Raw genomic sequence first — 27,969 nt, forward strand, 5'->3', positions numbered from 1 at the left:
CTGTGATAACCTGAAAGAGAGGATACAAATGTGTCAACAATTACATAATATAATGAAGGGTATGTTCGTGACATGAACATACCCCCCCCCCCCCCCCCCCCCCCACACACACACCCCCACCCCACCAACCCCCACCTTCTGAGGCCAGATTGAATCTGACGTTTAGAGGCCAAGCATGGGAGTGATCGACAGATTAGCGACCCCCCCTCCCCTCCCCTCCCATCCTCTATCATCTCTCCTCTCCTCTCCCTCTATCTCGCTCTGACTCCGGAGGACTGGCATCGGCGGAGCTGCTGCGGTGGATCGGTTTGGTGGTTCGCGGTCGGACAGGGATTTTTTCCTCGGTGCGCTCCCGTCACGGAGGAATTTGCCATCTGATCATGGGGTCATCGTCACCACGATCCTCAGCATCTTCAGCCGCATCAGCACCACACTTTACTTACTTAACGGCAGCGCCGGATCACGACGACAGCGCACTAAAATAAAACTCTGGCTATTCGTCGATCACCACTCGGGGAAACTTTTTAACATTTTTCCTTTTTTAATCAATTATAAAAAAGCGTGAAAAATGGAGATCCCAACTTCCCTGCTGGCAAGTCTTTTTTTGTTATTCCTTGGAGGGGATATTTTCACCAGGTGAGATATACCTTGCTATTTACCTTCAGGTGTGTTCATATTATGACGCCCTGAGTGCGTCCGAGATTTTGGATACCATTGACTTTGAGTTTTAAGAAAAGTAGCCTAAAAAAAATAAACATAAAACAGTTAACCCTAAATATAAGATATTTAGAACACCTTCTTGGCTACCCTAGTAGAACAGATATACCATCTAATCAACAACCAATATCTTTGCTACAATATAGTCTACTATCCACAAAGCCAAAGTGTTACCTCTGGACAGATGGACCTGACAACACTATCTGCATGATGCAAATACATAGCACGAGGTTACATTTTCTATGGAGATAAATGCAGAGTGGGGTGAATGCTGCATTTAGCAGAATTATGCCACCCTCCCCCAGGTCTGTTTGATCAAAGTCAAATATCAGATGGTGACATGATGCACTTGGTTTAGAACAATCTCATGCCCTCATTAAAACTGCACTACTAGAGAGGAAAATGTTCAGCTTGCAGAGCTTGCAGATGGAAGAATTTCAGAAAAATATAGACCACTGATTTCTGCCTAGGCTGTAACATCTCTTGTTTGGTGCTGTTTAGTGTGTGCTAAAATTGGTATTTAATAGTGTTCAACTTACTGCAGTACAATAGATAGTGTAGGCTTTCATGCATCTTGCATATTCACCATATCTTGCACGCACTCCGTCATGCATGCATCATTTCATTGTTGTGTTACGTTTGGTTGAATGTTGCAGAATTCTTCATTTCTTCACTCCCCCTTCTAATCAGCATTACTCCGATTCTGGTTATGTGCTCATTTATATAGCCTTTTTTTTCCAAATAAGGTTTCACTTAAAATTTCCAAAATACTGCTGTCATTTTACTGATGATGTCATATTCGCACATCTGTGTATGTTTACATTAGCCATTATGCAGTATTTTGGGAAAAAAAACACTTTTACGCCAAGCAGCTTCATTGCTACCCCCCCCCCCCCCCCCCCCACCCCACCCCCAACCTAATTCACAAACATTGCTGCTAATTGCCAATCTCAGTTAGAGTGAAATAATTACCTGCTTAGAGTTAGTGGTGACATCAATTGATCAGGACAACAATTCCACCTCTGTATGATAAATACCTGAAATAAAGTCGATTATAATTAGTTTGACATTACAAAAATATATCAGGGGTTACCTCAGTCCTATAGGCTATAAGTTACTCTACACTTCATCCAAATGTATGAAGCCATTATGAATGACAAGGACATTAGTGTTGTTTTGTTCTTCAAGTTGCCCTTCTTGATCCATTAAGGGAGACAGCTTTGTGTTTAAAGGTTAAACTCATATCACATTTACGAGTTTGGACTCACAAATAACTTCATTGATCATCATGAGTGGTCAGAATTGAGCTTCTTCAGCATGGCAGTGCAACTCAGCCTCAGCGCAGATTAAAGGTGTAGATAGCTTTTCTCCGCATTAAGACGCAATACAAAGGAAAACTGCACAGAGTAGGAGAACTTTTTGGGCGTGTTTGAGGCTGAATATCATTATTGCTGTGTACTTTTTGAATCGGTTTTTGAGATGGAGCGAATAGGGGAGAAAGTCATGCAGAATTTTTGGAGCTATTAGCATTTTCAATCCATTCTTAGTGAATCAGGCCCAGAGTGTTACAAAAGCAAAGGTATCATAAACTGGCATTTATCTGTGGATATCACTAAGACTCTAATGAAGTCATAACATTTAATCAATGACAGTAGTCGTAGTAGTAGGCCAGTTTGATGACAAGGGGAAACTGTCGCGAGGTAGTTTTCGTGTGATATTCTACAGCAACACCGCAGGTTTGGCCTTGCTGCAAAAATAATCGCCCTTCTGGGACAAATTCAGTCCAGGTTGAAGTCAGATCCTTTTGGAGCCTCTGTAAATACTCCCTGTTGTCAAACCTGTGATAGTTGGAGGGGATAAACATCACAGGATGTAGTACATCCACTTGTGCAGCATTAGCTCAGTCTGTAAGGACTTGGATTGGGAACCGGAGGGTATCTCTTGGCTAAGGGTTACAATAAGAGAGTAGATGAATCTAAAATGCATTTTAGGATTTTAACAAAGGTTGCACAACCTGATTATAACTGTCCCCAATCCTACTACCACGTGTCAGTAGTTTTTTACTTTGTATAAATGACAATGTTATTGAACAGATTGTAATCTCATAATACTGGCTATTGAAGTCAAATATCATCTAAAAAGCTCCTTCTTAATAGTTCCAACTATTTTTGGGGAGACACTGAACCCCATTTGCTTATTAAAGCATTAAAGTAACCTTCAGTGTTTGAATGTGTGTGTTTGTGTGTGTGTGTGTGTGTGTGTGTGTGTGTGTGTGTGTGTGTGTTTGATGGTGATGACCCATGTAGGGCATTTCATTAGCCTTTAAATGTTATCTGAATGGCTTAATGCTTACATGAAGTGTATAGCACTCATTGAAATTAGGAGCAGCATTCAATGGATTTTATTTTTTGCAGTTCTCAGTGTGTTAAAGACTTTGTCAGCAAGGCATTGACTGTGTCATTGTTTTATTCTAATTCTGGTCAGCCAGTTCCACCAAGCCCTGGGCTCAGAATTGAATTATTTCAACACTGACCTTAGTTGTTGTGGCTGACTTTTCAGAGTGCATCCAATAATTTAACAGCCGTATGTTGCGTGTAGAAGAGACACGTGGAAAGAGAGATGGTATTGTGAAACTTCTACTTCATAGGCCCTACAGTGCGCTTGTCAGAGTGTCTTGGTGCGCAGCGCAAGTGTCATTTTTACACACAGCGCTCATATTGTTTGAATAGCAAATTAACTGACCACCTTAAACCTGGTGTAAAGTCATAAGTCTATGGTGCATGTTCCTGCTATTCACAACACACTTCCTCTGAGCTTGTTGCAAACACAGAATGCACAACAGCCCATCTACTCCACAGTTTGATATCCGTGCTTTTGCTGATAAATTCATATTGAGTTTTTAATGGGACAGAGGGATGGGGGACGGCGACCAACACCAACCTCTCCTTTATGCACTCACTGAGACTCCAATGCTCTGTCCAATAAAATCAACTTAAGGCTATATTTGATATAGCATTAGTTATGTTGTAGCCTACAAATTGGAAGAGAAGATAAATTAAACATGTTGTTATAACATTTGCTGGTTCTATAAAGACTATCCGGTGGTAGTGTTCAGTAATTGGTGAACAGAATATTTAAACAGTCCATTACAACTCTGTGTGCATGTCTGATATTAAATAATAGATAGATATAGATAAGGGGATGAGATGATGTTTCTTTATTATGAATGTCTCTTTTATGGTTTTACCATGTTGTCCATGTCTATTTTTACTCGACTGTAATGGTATGGTACAAAAAACTTAAGATGACCTGGATTCCTACACCTATATAGTCTGAGTCTCGGGAGAGAATTGTGTTTCTGGGCCTGCCATGAACACAGATACTCAAATGGACACTCTTTCATTTGCATCTGTGTTACAGATACGTAGGGCTGTGTTAAAAAAATCAATACAGTAAAGTATCCCGTTATTTGTTTTCAAACTATAATATCCATTTCCCCACCCTCATGTCGATTCATTAAATGGATTAGGAATGTTAGTTTTTTATTTTCCTTTCATTCCTGTAATGACAATGACCTCTGCACCTGTACAGCAGATGTCCCTGTTTGACTAGTAGGCTGGCTCCTAAAGCTTAAAGCTGCTGTGAGCATAAAATAAAGCAGCTGTCATTGAGTGAGAAGAAAAGTGAAAAAAAAATTGTTGAAAAAAAAAAATTGTTAAGATAAGTAAATAAGATGTTATTTTATATTTGTTTTACGGTGGATTATCCTCAAATACCCAATAAACGGGGCTGCGGTAGCACAGTGGTTGGTGCAAGCACCCCATGTACGGAGATGGTGACCCTCCAGGTAGGTGGCGCGGGTTCGAGTCCGACGTGTGGCTCCACCCTGCATATCATTCCCTGCTCTCTCTCCCTCCCCAATTTCTGACTCTATCCACTGTCCTGGCTCTGAATGAAGGCATAAGAAGCCCAAAAATAAACACAACACACCGCCCCAACAAACACGCCAACCAAGCCGGTAGTTATTCAGATTCGCATGATGTGTCATTGTCACTCACAGAGACAAACATGCCTGTCCAACTTACTGGTGACAAATAACTTCCATTTTAGAAGTTGAGATGGTAACCTACAAAACTAAAAGTCTGGTGTTTCAGTTCAAGAAACCCTGTAAACTGGTGGCTTTCAGCCTTTTACTTCAGTGGCATTCTTATTTGTTTAGTTGTTGAGTAAATACATATCTGATGATTGTATATTTACATTATGATGAAAAGCTAATTGCAAGGAGGAATCTTTCAGTTTTCAATAGCTGCTGTGACCATGACATCTACAGACGCATTCGTGTCTCATTAACAGGGTCCTTTGTTAATCTGTACCACCAGGACCATTACATCCATGCACCAAGGAAAATATTGGAGAAACCAGTGGTGAAGGCGTGTTCTGTTCAATGGTAATCAGTCGCCTGAGCTGATCTGATGCTACTATTCATTATTGATTCTGATCTCAGAATTAACATCATAGTGACCTCCTTGAGTGTCACTGTGTCTGTTGTTTACATCCCTAGTTGCATCTGGCCTGAGCTCTCTGGCCTGCCCTCTAGAGGTACCCTCCAGTAACAAGTGTGACACTTAGTCAAGTAGTACAGTAAACGATCATGTTCATGATGAAGCTGGTTGTCTACAGAAAACAGTGTTAAACAGCAAGTATACCTCCAGCCTTATGGGACCTCAGATTTAAGTCTGAATATCGATTATCAATGTGTGTTGGGTAAATACTATGGGACATACACAATGTGGCTGCTGCCTGTTTATCATTACTTAACAAAATGATTAAAGCATATTTATAAAACTCTAGCATTTATAGATCACTTCACTGATCCTAATTCTCAGCATTAAATCTATTATTGTATGGACATATCTGTTGCTATGTTTCTTAGTTTATTTGTATTCCTTTATATATTGTAAGATATATTTGATTTGTATTTATGGCATATTTTTCACATTTCTTTCTTATATCTTTATGATTATTTGATATAAGTTATTTTTATGTATTTATATTGTTTTTGTTCATTTTGCAATCATCTCAAAGGGAGGCTTAAAAAAATGGATATCCCAGAGTTAGGATCAAGGGACTGGCCCTTTATTAGGCTACAGGTAACAAGCAGCATTGGTATATAAAACTAATCAGGCTTTTAATTGTGTGCCTGACATGACGTTCATAAAAAGAGGCCATAAAGTCGAGCGAGGCTGCTGCTCTTTGTCTTTCTTCTGCACGTATCCTCTCCCAATCTGTTTAATGAGAGCTCACAAACAGACGGGTGCAAATCCAGGTTTCAGTCGAGTCTTACAATCGAAGTGAAACACAGAGGGAGAAAGGGGGGATCTGGAAATACACTGACAACTGCTAGTCACAGATGGAGACATGAGAAAATAGAAAGAGGCACACGTGTGGTGAATCTTCATCGAGAGTAATGAAATGTTCAACCCCCTACATGTCTTTTAATAGTATACAGTCTCTGTTCCTCTTCCAGGGCTGCATGGGATTCTGTCACTCTTTGTTTTCAAAGACTGCTAAATGAGTTCAAGATATCCAGAAATAAATGCTTTTATGTTATTTGCAAAATATCTATTTAAAGAGTCGGTCTGTGATGTTTTTAATACATTTCCATCCATAAGCAGCTTGACAACATGATTGATTAAATACTCAGAGCTAAGAGATGAAGACATGAAATGTAAGCTTGCACATTTTCAGCATTAGTTGACTTGGTCTTTAAGATTAAACAACTCTTTACTAGCAAGGACCTCGCCACAACATTATTTGTTTTAGATATTCAATGTTTCCCCTAGGTCTTGGTGTTCATGCGTTACTTTTAATGACAGTTGTCCTGTTCTATCGGAAAGGTATCCTAGATGACTTCTTTCCCTGATTTCCAACTCTATCCACTATCCTATCGCTACAATAAAGGCACAAAAAGCCCAAAAGTAAATCTAAAAAAAATAAAAATATATATATTTTTATTAACTTGACCTTCAAGGGTGGGCCGCCCCCCTAATATAATGGTAGGGGAAACACTGATATTTAATGATTGATAATATGAATGATGAGACAGATGTTAAGGTAATGATGATGATGGAAGAGGATGTTGTCAGTTGGCTCGTCTGGGAGGATGGACTGACTGCAGGGCAGAGGGAGAATCAGGATGGGGGTTCTGTCTCAGGCGTAATTCTGCCCCAAGCTGATCACGACCCAGCATGTGCCTAGAATAAGACAAACGAGATGAAGGGATGAGGATGAGGGTGACTGGATGAGAGGAAGGGAAGGGAGGGTGGGTCGAAGATCTGATGGCTCGGTATAAGTAGGCTTGTCAGGTGATGGAAGGTGGGGTTTGGGCGTTCTCCATCTCCCGCTTTGAATCTGCACTTATATTGACACTGATCTGATGTGTTTAAAAACACTCAAAAGAAAACATGATTACGGGTATTAAAACTACAAATACAGCTAATTTAACAAAATAGAATAGTTCTTGACAATTGAAAGGAAAGGTTTGGGATTGAAACACAAAGTATGCATCAAGATCCCAGCAATCTGATAGCCACATATGATGTGTTCCTAGAAAAAAATAAATTAACACGTCCACTCACTTTGTCACACTGTCTCTCATCCCTCCACTCGAGAAGTCCTTTTTGAGCTCTGGGTGTTGATAGATTTGTTGAAGCAAATGCTTTTCTTTTCCATAAATAGCAACCACCAATTAGTGAGGGAATCCAGGAGTCACATAGTGATTAATTAATCCTCTCAGTGCTCCCTTTTAAGTCACAGAACACAGTGACTGTCAGACTAAAAATAGCTTACACCACCCACTGTAATGAATTAACACTAGAACGACCAAGGCAATCATTTTGACTGTTTTTTAATTTTGCAATGTAATAACTTACTGAAAATAATGTAACTACAGGACCATGACTTTTCCTAAATGTGTCTATATTTTATTCTAGCATTGCTATTTTATCAAAAACACAAAACACAAAAGAGTTTTAAGTATTTCTACCTTGAAAGTCCATAGCGGTCATATTGACTGCATGCATTATAGCCAGTGTATCATTTCAGTATTTGCTACTTTTCCCGCTCTTGAAAGTGCGCATCTCCGTTACCTAGCAACTATTGTTTATAATGCTTGAGCCAAGGAGGAAAGAAAGCTTACCCGCCTAAAACCATATAGAAAGAATAGAAGACATACGTTTGAATTAATCAACATTGAAAAGGCAGAATAGAGTAAATAAAAATTAACTATGCTCTCCCACCTGCTCAACCTCATTTACAGCAAATGTGTCCCTGACATTTGCTGACCAAATATCTGCGTATCTGTGTCATCTTATACAAAGCTGCATTTTGTATGACACATGTTTTTTTTAAATGTGGTCTTATGTGAAGGATCAGATGTAAATTATGCAATTTCTTTTTACAAAACATTATATAAATAACACAAAATTATTGTAAATTAAATAACAGGTAACTTTACCAAACCTGACATTAGACATTAGCTGTCGATTAATGTTCTATAATAATCATCTACTCTTAACACTTTGTCTAAGCAACATCATGATAACTTCAAATGAGACCGGCTGATGCTAATTGACTGCAATGGAACCATACATTGATTATTGTGACATTTATTGATATATAACGACAGTAACTGTCAAACAGAAGAATTCTCAGTCTTCTTTTCCAGGCTTGATGCAGCAGTAGAAAGCTTTTCCAAACCATCCGAACCAGCTTTGAATTCAAGACTCTGGGATCTCATCCTGCACCACATCATTGGAGATTGTAAGAGCTGGTCTTCTGCTGGGCTGCTTATTTATCACCTCACCCCCCAGGACTGACACCATATATACTGTGGAGGTTCATCTGGTGGGGTTACATGCCGTGATTGAGTTTGTACCTCAGCAGACTCTGGTGGAGGCTCTTCTTGTGTAGTCTGGGTGACAGCAGAGGTTTTGTCAGCATCAGCATCGGTTACAATAGGTGGCAGGGCAGGCAAACTGGCGGCTTCTTGGATAGGCTGCTTTTTCCAAACCTGACACCACAGCACCGAAACCTTGACTGGGGGTTCATCTGGTTGGGTATCAGAAGGAGGTAGTTGCGACCACATCCCAGCAGCACAGTATGGTTCCTTGTCTGGTGAAGGATCTTGTAGTTTTGCCTCTGCAATTACGCAGAGTTCATCAGTATCATCTACAATAAGCGCTGGAGCTTGCACCACAGCAGGTTCTTGATCTTGGCTGGGCTACTTATCATTAACCTCACACCCCAGGACTGAAATCATAACTGGAGGTTCAGCTGGCAGGGTATCAGGAGGTAGTGGCAACAGTGTCTCAGCAGAGTTTGATTCCTGGCCTAGTCGAGGCTCTTCTTCAAAGGCCTGACTGAAGGCAGAAGCTTTGGCTGAAGGAAGTGGTAGAGAATCAGAGAAAAGAGTAATATTTGGTTCTGGTTCTTGGTTGGGCTGCTCATCAACAACCTCACTACCCAGGACTGAAGCATTAACAAATACTTCAGGGGGCATGGTAACATGAAGTGATTGAGGTTGCACCTTTGCAGGCTCTGGTTCAGGACAAGGCATTGTCTGTTGTGTTTGTTCATCCATGCTGATGATGCCAGGAAGTTCAGCATTGCTCAGAGGGAAAGCAGTTTTATCCCGAGGAGTCAAAAAAGAGGATGGAAGGGCATTGTTTGCAGAGTCTAGTTCTTGGAGAGGTTTCACATCCATTACCTTACCATCCAAGACTGAAGCTGTGACATTAGCTACAGAAAGCAGGGTTACAGGCAGAGCTGGGCTTTGTGTAGCCTGGCTTCTATTCAATGACCCCTGGACAGCAGTGATGGCTGGAAGTTCGTCAGCAGGTATGTCAGAGTGAGTCTGAGGCTCAAATAGCGCACAGATGTGTTCCACTGCAACACTTGTGATGCCTCAACACCTCTGCTTCAAAGCTGTTCAACTTCCTCCTCAGAGTATCTGGAGGATACATCTTCCTGATCTTTCCCTCAATACAGAGGACCATATCTTCTCTTTCTGATTGGGAATAGGTGACCTGATGGTGTGTGGTAGACATTAAGGTGGTGGAGACTCCATCCAGAACAGCTTTGGTGACGCTTACAGCCGTTTCAGAGAGCTTCTGGGAGGGCATGTCGCTGGATGTGTTTTTTTTAGGCACCCAGAGGCCCTGCAGGACTCTTGGAACCAAATCCAGCACCACCTCCTGTGGGCTCAACAGTTTGGAGATGGGAGGATCCTGTTGCTGCTCCAACAGGAGCCTGGCGTATTCGTGTGCCTGGCTGAGGATCTTCTGATGTTTATAGGAGGGAGGAATGTCCTCTGGAGAGTCAAGCAGTCTTTTTGCTTGAAACCCGACATCTCTCCTCTGCATGCTGGTGTTAACCTCCCACACCAGCTTGAGAAGAGGCTTCACCCCCTCTTCGTCAAAATCATCCATCTCAAACTCCCAGAGCTGCACCCTCAGGGACTTTTTACTCTCTTCCAGCAGCAGGTCAGTCATGTCTTCAACAGTCAGCTCAGATGGAAGCTGCTTCTTCTGTTGAAGGTTTAACAGTTCAGCCACCACTGCAACCTTCACTTTAAAGGATTGAATGTGCCAACAGATCTGTTTGGCACGTTCATAAATCGATGTGTCAAACAGCACCCTGATCGACTTGTAGACTCCTCTACTTCCCTCCATGAAGTCCATGATAAACCTGTTTCTGTATTAAAATACAGAAGAGGATAACACAGAACAACACGGACAAAACAACAAACAAACAAACAAGACAAAATAACTTTTGAACGCTTTGAATACAACAATTTCTCTAACCACTCTCTTTCACAACTATCTCTCACGCCTATCTCAAACCCACAAACTCCAAAGTAGACCAAAAGAGTTGAAGCTCCAGTCTTCGGAACAGATTTTATGAGATGCTGTGATGTCATCAACAACATTCTACAACTCAACAACATAGAACTCATCATTTAGAACTCTTATCGCCATGGTAACACAACACAGTAGATTAACAACAGCTGGAGATGTTTCCAAGGGTCTACAATTACAAATCTTTTTTTTTTATTCCCTCCTTAAATTAGAGCAATGCAAAAATATTTTGTTGACATCATCCTCCAAGGCAAAGTTGCATCATCAGTAATATCAGTTTATGCACCAAAACAAAACATGCTAGGTAGAAATTATGAAAAAGTCAGATGAGGTTGTTAACAAAGGAAATGATAACATCATAGCAGGTTTTTTTTTGTGTTTTTGTTTTAACTGATATTCCGTGTTATATATTTTTTGATTTGGAGGTCAGTTTCCCATGGAGTTTTCCTCATAGGTGACAGACAGAAAGACAGACAGGGGTGAGCTGCAATCTGCAAGCTAGCTAGCTGGCTATTTAGCTTAGAAATCATGACTGCTACAATGATGCCTAAACCAAGTTCTTGAAAATGTTATTAAAAAAAAAAAAGGCAAAGTACAAGACTTGCCATAACTTCAATTGAACAATCCTGGAGCTCTACATCACAGCTAAGCTGATGTCTTCAATAAAATATGCATATACAGTTACATATACAGTTACAACCAGTTTGAGAATCTAAGTAATTATTGATCAATACGTTGGAAAGAATTTTCGTCCCTAAAAAACCACAACATTCCCTTGTTTTTTCCTCAATTTTCAAAGCTGCATATTTGTTCATGAAGGGCTTTTACAATAAGTAGTAGTGTGTTCATTGTTATTATTAGCATTATAGCCTACTGTTAACAGCCATCATTGTTTTTTGAGTGACTTTTTTGATGCCAGATTTCATTATGTTTGGTTCATTGAGTTGAATTTAAAAGAAAGGTGTGTCTGTATCCTCCTACAGTGCTAACCCTGTTACTGAATCAATAATGCCTGAGATTAAAGTCGAGGGATATTTTAAAACATTTTTGTTCAATTAAGATTTGATTTGTTTTACTATCTAGAATCACCTTGTGATTACTTAAGGGTCCAGTGCAGTTAATTGGTTAATGAACTGTCCAGTTCCCTGTTGAGCCAGTACATTGCTGGTTGTGTGGTGGCTGTGGGGTGTCAGGGGTTTGATCCACAGCTCCTGCAGCAACATGTCCGATGTGTCTTTGGGAAAGACACTTAACCCCAAGTTGCGTATGAATGTGTACGAATGGGATTAGTTACTTCTGATGGTCGCTTTACATAGAAACCTATATGCCCTCAGGGTGTGAATGTGTAAGTGTGACCTGCGATGCAAAAGCGCTTTGAGAAGTCAAAATACTAGAAGAGCTCAAGTCCCTTTACTATTTACCATTTGTGTACAGTCAAAAAAAAACATTAAGTAAGCCTGAATATGAATGGACACATTTTGGCTTATACAGTTCAATCAATCAATCATTTTTTATTTGTATAGCATCAACTCATAACAAGTGTTATCTCAAGACACTTTACAAGAAGCAGGTAAAATACCTTACTCTTTGTCTGTTAACATTACAAAAGAGCAGGTAAAAGACCTTACTTATTGCTATGTTACAAAAAGCAGGTAAAAGACCTTACTTATTGTTATGTTACAAAAAGCAGGTAAAAGACCTTACTTATTGTTATGTTACAAAAAGCAGGTAAAAGACCTTACTTATTGTTATGTTATAAAAAGCAGATAAAAGACCTTACTTATTGCTATGTTACAAAAAGCAGGTAAAAGACCTTACTTATTGCTATGTTACAAAGATCCGGCCTATCCATCATGAGCACTTTAGCAAAGCAGCAAAAGTTACAGTGGTAAGAAAAAACTGTCTTATTAAAAGGCAGAAATCTTCGGCCGGATCCCCGGCTCATGATGAAACAGTCTTCACAGGCCTAGACTGCGCCGGGCTTGGAAAGGGATAGGGGGAGAGATGGGATAAGATGCAGGAAGAGGGATAGAGATAGTTGTGTACAGTCGGAATGGACAGGTTTTTGTTGTTTGAGAATGTTGTAAAGGAAGTATTTGCTTTTGCTACCATGAAAATGTTGCATATAGATGGAAGTGTATTGCATTCACATGAGAAAAGGAAGATTTGCTCTGATTTTCTGAATTAACGAGATAATTATCTGAGTTACGACTATTTAGACGAGGTGCATGTGTTTCTCGGCACCACACTGGTGTCTTAGTTGACCTTCATGGAGATCCAGTATTTGCAGCAATTGCCTTATTGTTTCTTGAGTCACCACATAGCCAATCTGAATGCATTTCAGATGCATCATGTTATATCAGGGAAGCCTGTGTTAAAGGCATAGCTGATCCTGACAGATCAGAGTGGGGTTTGTGTCTGAACTGTAAACGTCTACAAACTAATAACAACATCATCTTGTTACCTAAAGACATGAGAATCTCCCTCATGTGTGAAACCAAAACTAAAATAAAAGTCAAATCAAATTAAACAGTCTGTGAATGTTTGCCACTTAAATGTTTTTGTTAATTTTATATAAAATAATTTCAGGATAATTAACTTGTTAACTTTGAAAAACAGGGCAGTTTTTTTCACCTATAAATATGTACATTAGGCTCAGAGAATTCCAGTTGACAAAACATTCTGTCCAAATGGTTGGCGTGTCTGGAGGTTTTTAATATGTAATGAATGTACACAGCATCCCTCTTTATTTTGAAAGGCACTGATTTGTCCAATGTTGTGGAAATGATTCTGTGAATATGACTTTAATCCGAACATCATCATCATAATTCATACTCCAGCCTGTGAATGCTCTGTAATATTCAGGCACAATGCAAGGAGAGAAGTTACATGATAGTCTCTTTGCCCACAGTTTGTGAGCTGCTGAACAGCAAAATGTAGTCAGACACACCATTATCTTATTGTTATGCCCTACAGACTGTGTACTTCCAAATTTCCCCCTGGGGCTTAAGAAAGTATTTCTGATTCTGATCTGATTTAGATTGCTGAAAAAGGGGTTCAAAACCGTGTTCTTGTTGGTCTATGGCGCGGTCGCTTTCTCCTTCCTCAAGACAGGAACGTCCCAGCTGTGCACCTGTTCAGAACAACACCACAGGGCCTAGTTTGACAGTCTTAAACACATTAACAAGGCAATGCAAGGCACAAAGGGATTTGGGACCTGTCCAATTTTGCTAGTTATGCAAAATCTAGGTGCTAAATGCATGGAGCGCAGTTCAACAAAAAGGGGCTGGACTAAGATGCTTGATTTTAGGTGTGTTTTTGGGCATAACATGAATTGAAACAATCAGCTCTAATTCTCTTTAAGAGACAGGTGCGCCTGTAGGCTGGCAACGGGTTTTAGTCTCTATTCTTAAATAGACCAAACTCCGGTCAGCTCATTTATCTTCTCTCCTCTCATTGTGCCAAACTGTGTGAACACACAGGAAACCGTTTGAAGTTTGTTAATGGCAGACTGAAATTATTAATTTTCTTGAGGCATTAGAAACTATCAGAAGGGTAAACTTTGTGAGGCCAAAAGGCATAACTTCATTAATCACTGAAATCTCCAGACATGCCATGTTCATTGATGTTGTGTGTACTCAAAATCAAGTAATGATAGGATGTAAACATTAATATAATTTCTCCGCTGGAATGTTTGGCTATATTCTTCAAAGTGTACCTAATGGACACTGGACAGTCTCCATCTATATCTCTGGGCTCGATTGAAATTCAAAGTTATGTGCAAGTTCATTTGCACAATGTGGGCACTGGGAAACAGAAATACCAATGACACCTGCACTGTGCTCCAAGATGCGTTGAGCCTGATGTAAGGCCTAAGACAGGGCAAGGGTATGAGTCATAATAAAAAATGTGATACACAATTTGTTTTTACATTTACTAAGACTAGTCCTGTCAAATGGTTTAAAAATGTAATCGTGGTTAATCCCTTAATTTAAATAGTTAATTGGGATTAATCTCATTTTTAATCATATGTTTTAAATTCCATTATTTCGCATTAACAAATACAATTGTAAGGCTTTTATTTTGAATTTTTCTACTGTCTTTATCTAAGTGTTTGAATTCAACCCTGCTTTTATTTTGGAATAAAGTAAGGTTTTGAAATTAAATTAAAAATGAAACTCTAATCGATCAAAAATGGAATGAAAACAGCTAAAATTAACCATATGAAAAAGTAAAATGTCTAATGTCATGAGGTGAATATTACTTTGACTCGTCAACTGAGCTGTCTAGGAGTTTTTTTTATTTAAGTGAAATGAGCCACTAAAGGCGCTGCAGTGTCATTCTTTTACTTCACTGTGACTACAGGGAGACACTTCCGAGGCTTATGGGACAAAAAAGGATTACAAAGCAGTAATTTTCTCACAATATCTTTTTGAAAAAGAGGATGGAATAAGGTAGTATAATTATTTAACGTACATGTAAATACATACTGTACAAATACTGATACAAGTATTGAGTATGAGCTGATTCTGTGCTTAAATAATGATACTTATCCAGTGTCACCTAAACTATGCTGATACTACTACTGCTGCAGATACTACTGCACTTGACAGAGTTGTTAGCCTCTTAATATATTATTATTATCATATTAGTTGAGCAGACCTGTTGGTGGAGCAAGAGCAGTTTAACTTAAATGAGCATGATGAAAGAAGAACAATGCATGCACTGTATGCTCAGTTGTCAAGAGGAGAGGTGAACAATAGCTCCTTTAATAAAAGCTTTATTGATGAACTTACATATGGAAACACATCATTTCAAGTGTTCTGCATGTGGTGTGGTAGTGACATCCATCTAACATGTTACAAGTGACATTAAAGTGAAATGTTGAGAAAAACATAATGTTGACTGTTAAACTGTCAGAAACAGATGCAGATGCATCATGGTGTCCATTTCATTTGAACATCTGATACAAATAAACATAGTCAAGGACCTGTAAGTAATTTTATAAACTGTAAAGTTATCTTTAATATCTGTACTTAGAATCAGAGTGGGGGATACACAAATATAAGAACTTGTACTTATAGTCCAACCATTAGTGTTACCAGTGCATTTCTTATTAAAAAAGATATTATACATAATACATTAATATACTATATATCTATAGTAGGTATAGGTACTACATACAGTACATATATACAGATATAGCAGGTTTAATTGTATTATTTGTATAAACACATTACATAACAGGTAAGGATATATAAGAGGCTTACTTTTATTTGTTCTTACTTACATCTCAGATGAAGCCTCTGTACTTGATAGATAATTTATTTTTAATAAGTTAGCTGTTTGAAATACATTTTATCTTATGTTCTTGGATACTTTAACACAATGTGCATGAAAAGTCTTTTGAAAACGAGTATTAATCAAAGTTTTCTTTCATTAAAAGGTTAATTAGTTTGACTGAATATCAAACCCACAACTCTCTGTGTTTTTATGTGTATTCATGCTGATCTCATGATATGATCTGTCTGTCATGTTATTTAACAATAATAAACCCACCACAATAATCAACACTGTTGTAGTTGTCTGTATCAAGCTCCCTGTTTTGTAATGCAAATCTGCCCCCTGGTGTCTGAGCTGTGCTATTCTTTCTTCATCCTGCATGGAGGTAGTGGTTGACAGTATTTGCTCAGGGCAGTCCCCCCTGGGCTGCAGCAACAGTGGAGTAGTACTTTTAACCAAGTGAATAGTTTAATAGTTTAATCCTTCAACATATTGCCTTCTTTAGAAGTTAAAGTGATGGAGGAAAAAGCACAAGCATTGCCACTTTACATGGGACGCCTCTACTGACTTAGCTAAACCAGCAACCTGTTATTATGTCATTGATTGTTCACATTCAATTGTGTTTGTTCCTCAATTGTTCACAACACACAACTTACTGTACTTAATAATTTGAAGACTATGGGTCCAGGATTGTTATTTCACTTAAAGGTAAGAACATGCGGCACAAAAGGGTTGGGCAATCTTTTTACCTATACAGCTATCAGTCTTACCCTCATGTCAGTCCAACAGCTAAACTTTCTGACATTCAGAGCTTTGTTTTTTTTTTCTTTGAATGTTCCTGACTGTATCTGTTTCCGAGCCTTCCTGACGACAAATGGTTTCATGGATGACTGCTGAAGGATGCTGTGTCTGCTGTTCTCTCCTTTAGGGCCATGCTGAGTGACATTGGGGACTATGTAGGTTCCGACATTGAAATATCCTGGTTACCTAATCTGGATGAATTAATGAAGGGCTATGCCAGAAATTTTCGCCCTGGGATAGGAGGTGAGTATGAGATCTACGGCTTGTGGTGTTTGGGTTTGCATTTCATCCCGTCACATTTACAGCCATCCTTAGCACCGAAAAGTTACAACATCAAAGGAACTTAACATTTCCTTTTCCAATTCCCATCATCTCCAGAGGTGTCTTTGTTTTCCTGTATGACAATAAACCACATCTGTATTGTCCATATATGAAAATCAGCTTTGACTTTTTAGTAAGGAAAAACCATTTCAAAGTAAAATTCCCATTGAGGCTATGAGGGAGGGTGAAAACAATAACCATCCCTCTGGAGAATCTGCTAAGAATGGCTTTAAGATGTGAAGAATCCAACGACCACAGCGATAGATTTCTCAATCTCACAGCTTAACTCAGCTGAGAAAAGGTGAAAACGAGGAGTGACAGCATCGCTATCACCACATTATGGCTCTGTGCACTCCAGGTGTGCAACAAAACCATTACTATCACGACATCACGTGGTGACTTCATTTCTATCGATGTTACATTATATTGACCACTGAGGAATCATGCCATTTTATTTGGAGTCATTCCCATCATTCAACTCACATCATGTAGCATTAAATTTGTGTTTGTGTCGTGAAGTTTACACGATTAGAGAAGGATTGATAAAAATGAATTTACAATCACAAATATGACTTTTAAAGACATTTCCAGTATTTATATATGTTTTAAAGAGAATCCATATTGGTAAGGTGATGCACAACTACAATAACAGTTTAAATTAGAGATATGACAGTAGATAGAGAGAGAGAGAGTAAAGGATAACAAGTGGGAAAATAGCCACAGGTTGGAATTGAACCTAGGTCGTCCGCTTGGACTATAGCCTCCGTACATGAGGCAAGTGCACTAATCATGAGGCTACCTGGCGCCCCACGATAAGTGGGTTTAAGTTTTTAACAAAATACTTGGAAGTACAGACAGTATGTTTTTTCATGTAGGGAACATAAAGTAGTGATGTATTTAATAAATCCATATGCATCCTATTTGACCTGTGTAAATACAAATCCTCATTTTTAAACCGACTCATGCGTTCGCACTGTGCAAACAAATAATTTCAGAATCCCATGGTTCTTTGCAAAAGTAAACACCTTATCATTATAGTCTGTTTGGACATGTTTTTGTACAGAACCCCAAGAGGTCATGAACAGAACTTCTTCAAGGCCTACTTTTGCATTCCTCTAAATGCTTCTGTATTCCCCTCGCAATACTTTCTTCTTCTTCTTCTCCCTCTTCTACTGAGCGATTAGACTTTTTCCACCTGCCTGCTCCCAACGCAACACAGTAAAATATAAATCAGCTCAATGAATTTTACATTGAACTGGGCATTTAGTATGCTGAAAGTAAATATAAATAAATGGACAACAGCATGCGTACAGATGGATGTACAGTATTCTAAATGTAGAGAGCATTGGTCAGACATATTCAAATATGATATGTCAGTCTATAGTCATTGAATAGTTATCAAAGTCACTGTGACTCATAAAAGGAGAAGAGATTATAATGCCAATATTAATACATATGGAGAAAAGACGACTCTCTTTTTCTGTGTTCATCTTTTTATTGCGTTGTTTTTTATGATACACAGTTCGGCAGTGTGGGTCCCTCCTTGCTGTTTGTCTTTCCTCCCCCCTTTTCTACAATGTCCTTCTGCAGAGATGGACACTGCATGTTTATTATAAGGCTTACCTTCCGTTTTGGTAACTGTGCAGAAATCCACAGGATTGGAATATTATGCATTTCACAATCTTCATCCAGCGATGTGAATTCCATATATCTGTCACATCTCTCAGTGTAAATAATACAAGGTTGTAGGGAAATTTAAAAAAAGGATTATTTCGACATGTTTTTATCAAAATGTCTTTGATTTACAGATGTAGACTATATTGCTATCAATAACCAGCAGCCATACAAATCTATGGGGAACAGATGGTCTAGCGGTTAGGCCGCGCTCCATGTACAGAGACTGTAGTTCTCCAAGCAGGCGACCTGGGTTTAAATCAAACCTGTGTGGCTTCTCTACCACATTCAGTCAGGAGACAGACAAAGCAAGAGGGCAAAACATGTTTCATGGACATTATTTGCAAAATACACCTTTTTTTTTTAAATATGTAACACTTAACATCTAATGCAGAGCCAGTAGATTTTTATTTGCTAGAAAAAGTTTTTGGGGATGTTGTTGAATGGGGGAAAATTCTGATATATGATTCCTTAATGTTCAGTATAAATAGCCTTTCATTCTGCATAAGTGAACTCCCCTGTAGATTCTGCCCTCTCGCATCCAATAACAGAAGACACAGTCCATTCTAATTATATGACAAACTGTTGAATTAAAAAAATACATCAATGTGTGCATGTGTGTGTGTGTGTGTGTGTGTGTGTGAGCGTGTCAGTGTTGGCAGGAGCTCACTCTGTGCCAGTCTGTAAAAGCTCAGTGCAGTTTATGAATGCCCACAGTTTGATGTGCCACTTAGCTTGGTTAAGCTAAATAATGCTTCATCTCTATGCACTGTAGGAGTGTAGGAGACGTGGGAGGATGGTGGGTGGGAGAGAAACAGATGGCTCTTGGAGTGAGGATGAAAGATACTGATGGATCCAAAATGAGCAGGGAAGCTCCGTGTGGGTGTGTGTTCAATCGTGAAGGGGTTAGGTGTGTTTTCTTTTTCTCACTTCTCCCTCTGCAGGTCCACCAGTGAATGTGGCCATGGCTATCGAGGTGGCCAGCATTGACCACATTTCTGAAGCCAACATGGTAAAGTATACATTCCCTTTCTCAACCCTTCTACAGTGATATTCTCTGTCTTCCCTCAACTTCACTATAGCGGCAAAGATCAAATATTTGCTATTTGCATAATCCTGATTTATCCTGGAGTGTTTGTAAGTACTCAGTGTGAACATGTTTGACACATTGGCTTTGAGTTTAAAGATAATTTGATACTTTCATGGATATGGTACGGTTAGAATGAAATCTACTGGGTAGCTCTCATTGTGAATGCAGCCCTGATTATTTTACAAACAAAGACTTATTTCCCTTGCTTCAACAGAACAAGTTTGAATAAGTTGCATAGTTAAAGTCCCTTGGAACATCCTGTTTTCTGATTCGCCTTGTGATATAATGACAAAATATTTAAATAAAAATATGTATAATTGGGCAACAATTCGGGTCTACTTTGAAAGATTGGTAGACATTGGTCAATTAAAGGTTACATACGATGCAAAATACACTTTACCATGTTTTTCTAACACTTATATGTGTCACTAGTCTGTCTACAAATCCCCTATGAAAAAAGTCCATCCTATCTGTCTTTTGCCTGCTCCACTTTTCAGAAAATGTGTGCTCAAACAGGCCGTTTAGAGATGTTCCTTTTGTGACATCACAAAGGGCAGTAAGACCTCCCCCAGGTGGGTGACTCCCCGACAGCTAGGTGTTTGTTCTGCCCTATTAGTCTGCCTACTCACAGTAAACAATCCAGCATGGTGTAGGAAAGCCACCCAAGCCCTTCCAGAGAGGGGGCGTGGTCAGACACAGCTCATTTACATTTAAAGGTACAGACACAGAAACAGCCTGTTCTGAACAGGTCTGAAATAGAGGGGTTTATAGGCATGATGAAATACAGGATCGGAATGGATTTATAACAAGAAACTTCACAAACATGTTTTGAGGAGCTCTGAGACTAATTTAAACTTGCTGAAAATGAGGATGATATGTGACCTTTAATGTTCTTGAAATTGATATTATTAATGACACCTTTGAGAAATAAAATAAATTAAAGAATAGTAGAACATACTTTATAGAGCCCTAGAAGATATTATTCATATATTTTGGGTGGCTGTGGCTCAGTTGGTAGAGTCATTGTCAACCGGAAGGTCGAGGGTTTGATCCCCAGCTGAGCAACATGTCCGATGTGTCCTTGGGCAAGACACTTAACCACGCAATGCTCCTGCTGCTTCGTTGGCGGTGTATGAATGGATTAGTGTTGTACTTACTCTCTGGTGTACGTCGCTTTGGATAAAAGCGTCTGCTAAGTGAATTGTAACATTGTAACAAATTGTAACATATTTTATCACATGCCGAGTAAATTCCTGTGTGTCTGTGTGCTTGTTGTTCCTGGCAGGACTATACCATGACTGTGTTCTTGCGGCAAAGCTGGCACGATGACCGCCTGTCCTACAATCACACCAACAAGACATTGGGGTTAGATAGTCGTTTTGTGGACAAGCTGTGGCTCCCTGACACTTTCATTGTTAATGCCAAATCTGCTTGGTTCCACGATGTCACCGTGGAGAACAAGTTGATCCGCTTGCAGCCCAATGGAGTCATCCTATACAGCAGCCGGTATGAGTACACAGAATACTGTCTTTAGTATTTAAACTGGTTCTAAACCTCTTAACCTCCACAGTTTGTATTACTTTGATGTTTAACTTGTATGCTATAGCCAAAGTTTCACCAAAGACAACCAGGACCTCAATATCACAATATTCAATATGTGCACTGTGTTTTTAGATACATAATCTCGGATGGTCACATAATTGCAGGAGAACCATCAGACTTTCCAAACTAAAAAAAAAAAGTTTTTGGTCTCCTATTATACAAAGTAATAAGAACCAAATCATCTTTGGGCTTTATATCCGTATGGAGATTAGTCTTTCAACAGCTGCACTCCATTGGCACACTAATGGACGGGAGCAGGAGGGAGGGAGGTGCTGCGCTGAGAGAGGTTTTTATTTTTTTTTATCTCAGAGACTTGTGCTGAAATGTGACTTCTACAGGTTTGAAAGTTGCATATTACACCTTTAAAATGTTACCAAAAAATCATGAATGACTTTTGATCATGGAATGTGTTGTAGCTGTCGACAGGGGTCTACTACTTCTTAGTGGTCTTCTTGTCCACGTTTCCACTGACTAATAACAGCAAAATGTCAACTGTTTTAGTGTTCATAATTGTATTTTTATTTTTTCAGAATCACTTCAACAGTGGCATGTGATATGGACCTGACCAAGTATCCCATGGATGAACAGGAATGTATGCTAGACCTGGAGAGCTGTAAGTTGGGGTTCACACACTGACTTATTTCACACACAATCAACACAACACAACAGTCCCTACTAAATTAAAGGGACATCTAGAGGAGTCTACTTTGTTTTGGTTTTATACATTTTATTTAATTTCATGCTTTCAACCAGCTTTGCTCAGAATTAGGAATGCACAGATGCATCTGATCAACATTGGTATCGGCCGATATCGTCCCTGTTGACAGACATTGGCACATCGGCAAATAATGGTTGTTCATTTTGCCAAATCAATTTAATGTTTGCATCTAGTACAACTAACTACTAATTCAGAGAAGAGTTTATTTATTTTGCCTGGATTTGTAACATGTACAAACAGGATCCTATGGACATGCACTAATTGAGATGTCAGAGTTGCCCTCAGTGAGCACTCCTGAGCTGGGGAGGGGGGGGGGGGGGTGCTGGTACAGACACCTCTCCAGCTATGAGAGACCAAACCCAAGTCCCTACCCTGAGATTTTGGCTAATATGAAACATTAACACATTCACAATGGACATAACATTTGAGACATGCTTGTGAATACACATTTACAAGCTTCCTGGGAACTTCAGTGCTATGATAATACATCTAAAGTGGTGAGCAACCCTATAACTACTGCATCTTTCTAATCTGGATTGATCTTTTCCCCCCGCTAGATGGTTACTCCTCAGAGGACATAGTGTATCACTGGTCTGAGAGTCAGAGACACATCCATGGCCTGGACAAACTGGAACTCTCCCAGTTCACCATCACAGACTATCGGTTTGTCACAGAAATGATGAACTTTAAATCTGGTGAGAGTTCATCTCAGTTTCTTCTGTTTGTCTCCAGTTGTCAAGTTTGTTCAGTTTAACAGCCCCTAGCATGTTTCTTGATGGTTTTTTTTCATGCATTATCTACTGTTGTGAGATTTTAGACTTGGTTTGCCTCTTACAGTGAAGACTGAAATTCTTTTTGATGCTTATTTTTTTATTTTTTTTAAACATCAAGCACTTCTGTGGTTATATTCTATGCAAAGAGGGAATGGATGACTCAGGCTCACTGCTGAGCCAGGCAGGAGGTTTAGGAGATGAGAGGAGCTGCTACTGCAAGTGTAGTTTTAATGCTCCTATATCTTGTAGAAGCCTTGCTACCATGGAAAAGAAACAGGGTCAGTCGGACTATAGTATCAGTATCTGTGTAGAACAACTGGACCTTTTCTAACTGATAATTAGCTTCTCCAGAGAAGCAGTGTTAACTCAGTGTCTGTCCTCTGCTTCCTAGCGGGGAGATTTCCAAGACTCAGCCTTCGCTTCGAGCTGAGACGTAACCGAGGCGTCTACATCATACAGTCATATATGCCTTCCATTCTACTGGTTGCCATGTCTTGGGTATCCTTTTGGATCAGCCAATCAGCAGTCCCTGCCCGTGTATCCTTAGGTCAGTATTGGTTACTTTTTACCTTCTAAAATAATATCTAAAAAGTGTCACTTTAATCAGTGAAAATGTTGATGAATCTGTAGAATGTTTAACCATTTAGCACGAGTGTAACCTTTTCTTTTTGTCAGATGTTGCAGGTTGCTTAGTCATACATTGAACTGTCAGTAACCAGACTTTTAGTCTGAATTTCCTGACGTCTGTCTGTGATCTGCATTGACAAGTCAGCTGTTTCTTGTATTATCTGCAATTCGGCTGCTTTAACTAATATTAAGAAGTTTAATTTTTTTTCTGAGTTCTGTGCGAGAGATCATTAAAAGTTCAAAATGTAAAAGGTATCTTTTCTCGATGTGCTGGTGGAGCAGTGATCCATGTATGGAGGCTATAGTATTCCAAGCGGGCAGCCCAGGTTCAAATCCCACCTGTGGCACCTTTATCGCATGTCATTCCCTACTCTCTCTCTCTGATTTCCAACTCTATCCACTGTACTATCTCTCCATTAAAGGCAAAAAAAGCCCAAAAATAAATCTAGAAAGAAAGGTATCTTTTCTAGACATTGTTTTATCCCTTATAAGTTTCATTGCAATATGGGCACAAGATATTGATATTTAATATGTAGAAGGGGAGATTTGGGTTAGACACCCGGCCAAATTATTGTTAGCTTAACCTTTGTAATGTCACAAAGGCAACTGACAGCAACACATATAAGCCAGCAATGCTGTTAGCTTCTGGTATAATGAAGATACTGTTGTTAATCATCCTGTCAAAAGTAACCTTTGGCACATAAAATAAGAATTGAGTCTCACTCAGAAGGACAGAAGAGACAGAAAAACTAGGGTCTTATTACTCTTGTATTATTTGGCTTTGGTAGTTTATAACTACAGACAGTACATAAAGAATCACTGCATGTTGAGCATATAAGAATTAACATCAACAAAGAAATGAAAAGCTGATGGTAGAGTAGTGTGTACAACATATTACCTTCAAAATTAAAAAATAAGGGTCACATTGCCAGCGGCTCCAACCATGGGTGACATAACGAGGCACTGGGTATGGGGGTTAAGACGCTCAGTTGTCTACATTGTCTTTAAAGCAACAAGACATGTTTTTTATGTTTCAATGTCATATTCCTCAGCTACTCAACATAAATGTAAAATTTATAAAAGAGTCATTAAGCATACAGGACAGTTGCATAAAGTTGTGATAAGGATTAACACAATATAAGCCAAATGTTAATATTATAATTTATTATAATATTTCTTAACCTTTAAAGATGTCAACCAATAACCTTAGGAGTATTTATACTTAACAACTGGGTCAGTGCTTGCATATTTATCTCTGTCTTTCTCTGTCTCTTGCGCTCCTCACACACACACACACACACACACACACACACACACACACACACACACACACACACACACACACACACACACACACACACACACACACACACACACACACACACACACACACACACACACACACACACACACACACACACACACACACACACACACACACACACACACACACACACACACACACACACACACACACACACACACACACACACCCTCAGACATCTACTGAATCTACTGTACTCGCCAGTCTGAGCCAGTGGCCACATGTTATTAAGTATCGTGTGATTTGACAGATCACAGCACAAATCCATTAATACAGTATACTAAGAATATTGCACATTACCCTTTGCTGAAACATTCTATAGATGCACTAAACAAAGTTTTTTTTTCAAAGTAAATTAATTAGTGACAATGTACATTAAGATGCACTCATTTTCCAATCAGTAAGTAATCCTGCAAGTATTAACCAGTATATACTGTCTTGACAAACTCTCCAATGTGACTTGTGTATAGTTTAAAATCTAATCAGCATGATATAAACACAGACTAAAATGAAGGTCCTACCATTGACAAGACCGCCATCTAGTGACCAGCAGATGAAATACGTCAACTGCACTATTAAACAATGCTTGATCATCTTAGAAGTCATTTTAACAAGACCAGTTGTAGTTCAAAAAGATTGGAGGCTACATTTTTTTGTTGCAGTATTCAGACAGAAAGAATCTCTTCGGCAGGATTAAAGTCATAAAATTGATATCAGATTGTTTTGAGCCATTTGTCTTTTGATTATGAGAATTTAAATAATGTTTTTGATCAATTAAGCAGCTAAGAAAACAAATTAAATTGTGCAATTTTGAAAGTGAAGATAATGTTTACACTCCATTTGGGCATCCTCTGATGTCTTCTTCTATTCAATAATTATTGTATCGTTCATAGTGTGAATACTTTGCCTGCTGCAGGTAACATAGCATATATATGTCATGAATATATAGGAAAATACAAATTTTATCTCAAAGTCTTAGATAGATTGGAAAATGTTTTTCAGTGTGCAAAAGTTTATTGCATTGGTCCCAGCCTCCACAGCAATTACATTCCCTATCAGACAATTAAAATGTCCATTGCAACATGCAGTTCATTCCTCTTTATATTTTCCCTACTGAAGTTGTTCTTTTAGGTACATAGCCAAAGTAGCATGAACAGTTAACTAGAGGACTGCCATTGTTAAGCCTCTAGTTACTCCTTTTTGCCAAGTGACAAGTGACAAGTGACTGACATTGCCGGCTATATGGCGATGCCTCCAGCATGTCTTTAAAGTCTCTCTACCCTCATATATACTTTGTGTCTGTGTCCTCACCACAGGGATCACGACTGTTCTCACTATGACCACGTTGATGGTAAGCGCCCGCTCCTCCCTGCCTCGAGCATCAGCCATCAAGGCATTAGATGTCTACTTCTGGATCTGTTACGTGTTTGTGTTCGCTGCACTCATTGAGTATGCCTTTGCACACTACAACGCCGACTACAGACTTAAAGAGAAGGCCAAGGTGAAGGCCAACAAGCTCAGCTCGGAGGTGAGGAAATCATTCCCCATCATGTGCTTACATCAGTATATATACATATTTTGAGGATGGGGTGAGGGGACTGTAAAAACGTTATCATGCCTCTTAAATAAAGACCATGGCCAAGGCATTCAAACCAAAGCATTAACATTTTACTGACTTCTAGAAACATGAACTACGAGATAAAATACAAAATACAAGAGAAAAAAAAGCATATTGCTTTTGGTGTTTCTTAAAATATCAAGACTTGAAAACTACATGTAAAGCTCTCTGCAGATCATGACTGAAATCTGGCATTATAGAAATATCTCATGCATATGAAATGATGCTGTAGTGCAGGGAAACAGGGAAAAGTGTGCCTTTTGCATCCCAAAGCATGCAGAGCTATTACGTTCCCCTTTTCTCTACTTTAGATTTTTAGAAGGCAGCAGAAGGGCTTACTGCCACTTTTGCCTGACATGTCAAATATGCTACTCGATGCTGAGAGATTAAACATTGCATTTTTCAAGACCTCCACAAGTTTTTATATTCTTCTCTGTGCCTCCCTACAGTCAATTGTGAAGAATGGAAAACAGGCTATGGTTCTGTTTTCCCTCTCGGTTACCGGCATGAACCAGAGCGTGATGATTGCTAACCGCCATGGGCGGGCCCAGCGCTCGAGCAGTGAAATCCCTGGAGAGGGCGGCAGCGAGGAGACTGAGCCGAGGAGGAGAAGGTCCAAGCAGGCAGAGGAGACAAAGGAGGAAAAGAAGTGCTGTTCCAAGTGCGTCTGCAAGCCCATTGATGCCGACACGATCGACATCTATGCCAGGGCTGTTTTCCCCTTCACTTTCGCTGTGGTGAACGTGATCTACTGGGTGGCTTACACCATGTGAAGGAGAGGCAGCCGGGCTGTGAGAATGGCTGCCATCTCGAGCTGTATATAAGACACTGCTGGAGCTGTGCAACTACAAAGCGGGCAGAATGATGCAGCTGAAGAAAACTCTAGGCGTCAGTTAGAAATCAAAATGTAAGAAGAAGAAGTGTTAAGCCTTTGAATATGGATATCTGCTTATTAATGATTAACGGAAGTAGTAATGAGTATACAAAGTGTAAAAAGGACTTCATTTATTTAATTACAGATACAGAAATGTTTTGTATGAAGTCACAGAACTATGTTGCCTGTTAAAAGTTCACATATACAGTCAAGTTATAGAAGCTTTACAATGGACGTATATGGCAAATAATCCTGCCTAAAGTTCCGCCCACAAGCTGACATCTTCAAAAGACGATCACATGTAGTTGCTGAACTCACTTCAAAAAAAAAAAGTCTGGAGTGAAACAGTGTTATTATCTCTATTACCTGTATCCCAAAGCGCCAAGCCAGACTAGAGGAGAACATGATGAGGTGTACTAACAACTCATTAGCATGAAGAGCCACTAGCATGGCTCAAATCTCGTCTGCTTCCCCTGCCATTGCAACTTATCTCTTTCTCTCTGTCTGTCTGTCCTCCATCTGTTTTCTTTTAATTTATTTTTTTGTTAAGTACTCACACCTGGAGTGTTTTATCTCCGTCTGCTAGTTCTGCCTGTTTCCTCACCATTAAAGGACTTCTTCCACTACCTG

At 39.3% G+C, this 27,969-nt stretch overlaps 1 protein-coding gene across 1 annotated transcript; it reads left to right on the forward strand.

Annotated features, from left to right (window-relative positions):
* The first annotated feature begins 241 nt into the window (after window positions 1–241).
* Window positions 242–27,965, forward strand: gabrd (gamma-aminobutyric acid type A receptor subunit delta). The gene is made up of 9 exons (XM_061057543.1): window positions 242–636; window positions 16,846–16,961; window positions 19,658–19,725; window positions 21,089–21,309; window positions 21,936–22,018; window positions 22,681–22,818; window positions 23,288–23,443; window positions 26,164–26,375; window positions 26,915–27,965. The coding sequence occupies exons 1-9, from the start codon at window positions 569–571 to the stop codon at window positions 27,236–27,238; spliced, it is 1,386 nt and encodes a 461-aa protein (XP_060913526.1). The 5' UTR covers window positions 242–568; the 3' UTR covers window positions 27,239–27,965.
* Window positions 27,966–27,969: the final 4 nt, after the last annotated feature.

Source organism: Labrus mixtus, chromosome 15 (assembly GCF_963584025.1).
Source record: "Labrus mixtus chromosome 15, fLabMix1.1, whole genome shotgun sequence".
NCBI lineage: Eukaryota > Metazoa > Chordata > Actinopteri > Labriformes > Labridae > Labrus > Labrus mixtus.

Excerpts from the sequence above, each read along its gene's own strand:
- gabrd (XM_061057543.1), top strand. The coding sequence starts at position 569 with ATGGAGATCCCAACTTCCCTGCTGGCAAGTCTTTTTTTGTTATTCCTT. Across the intron at positions 16,962-19,657 it reads TTTTCGCCCTGGGATAGGAG|GTCCACCAGTGAATGTGGCC; the intron begins GTGAGTATGAGA and ends CTCCCTCTGCAG. Across the intron at positions 23,444-26,163 it reads CCCTGCCCGTGTATCCTTAG|GGATCACGACTGTTCTCACT; the intron begins GTCAGTATTGGT and ends TCCTCACCACAG.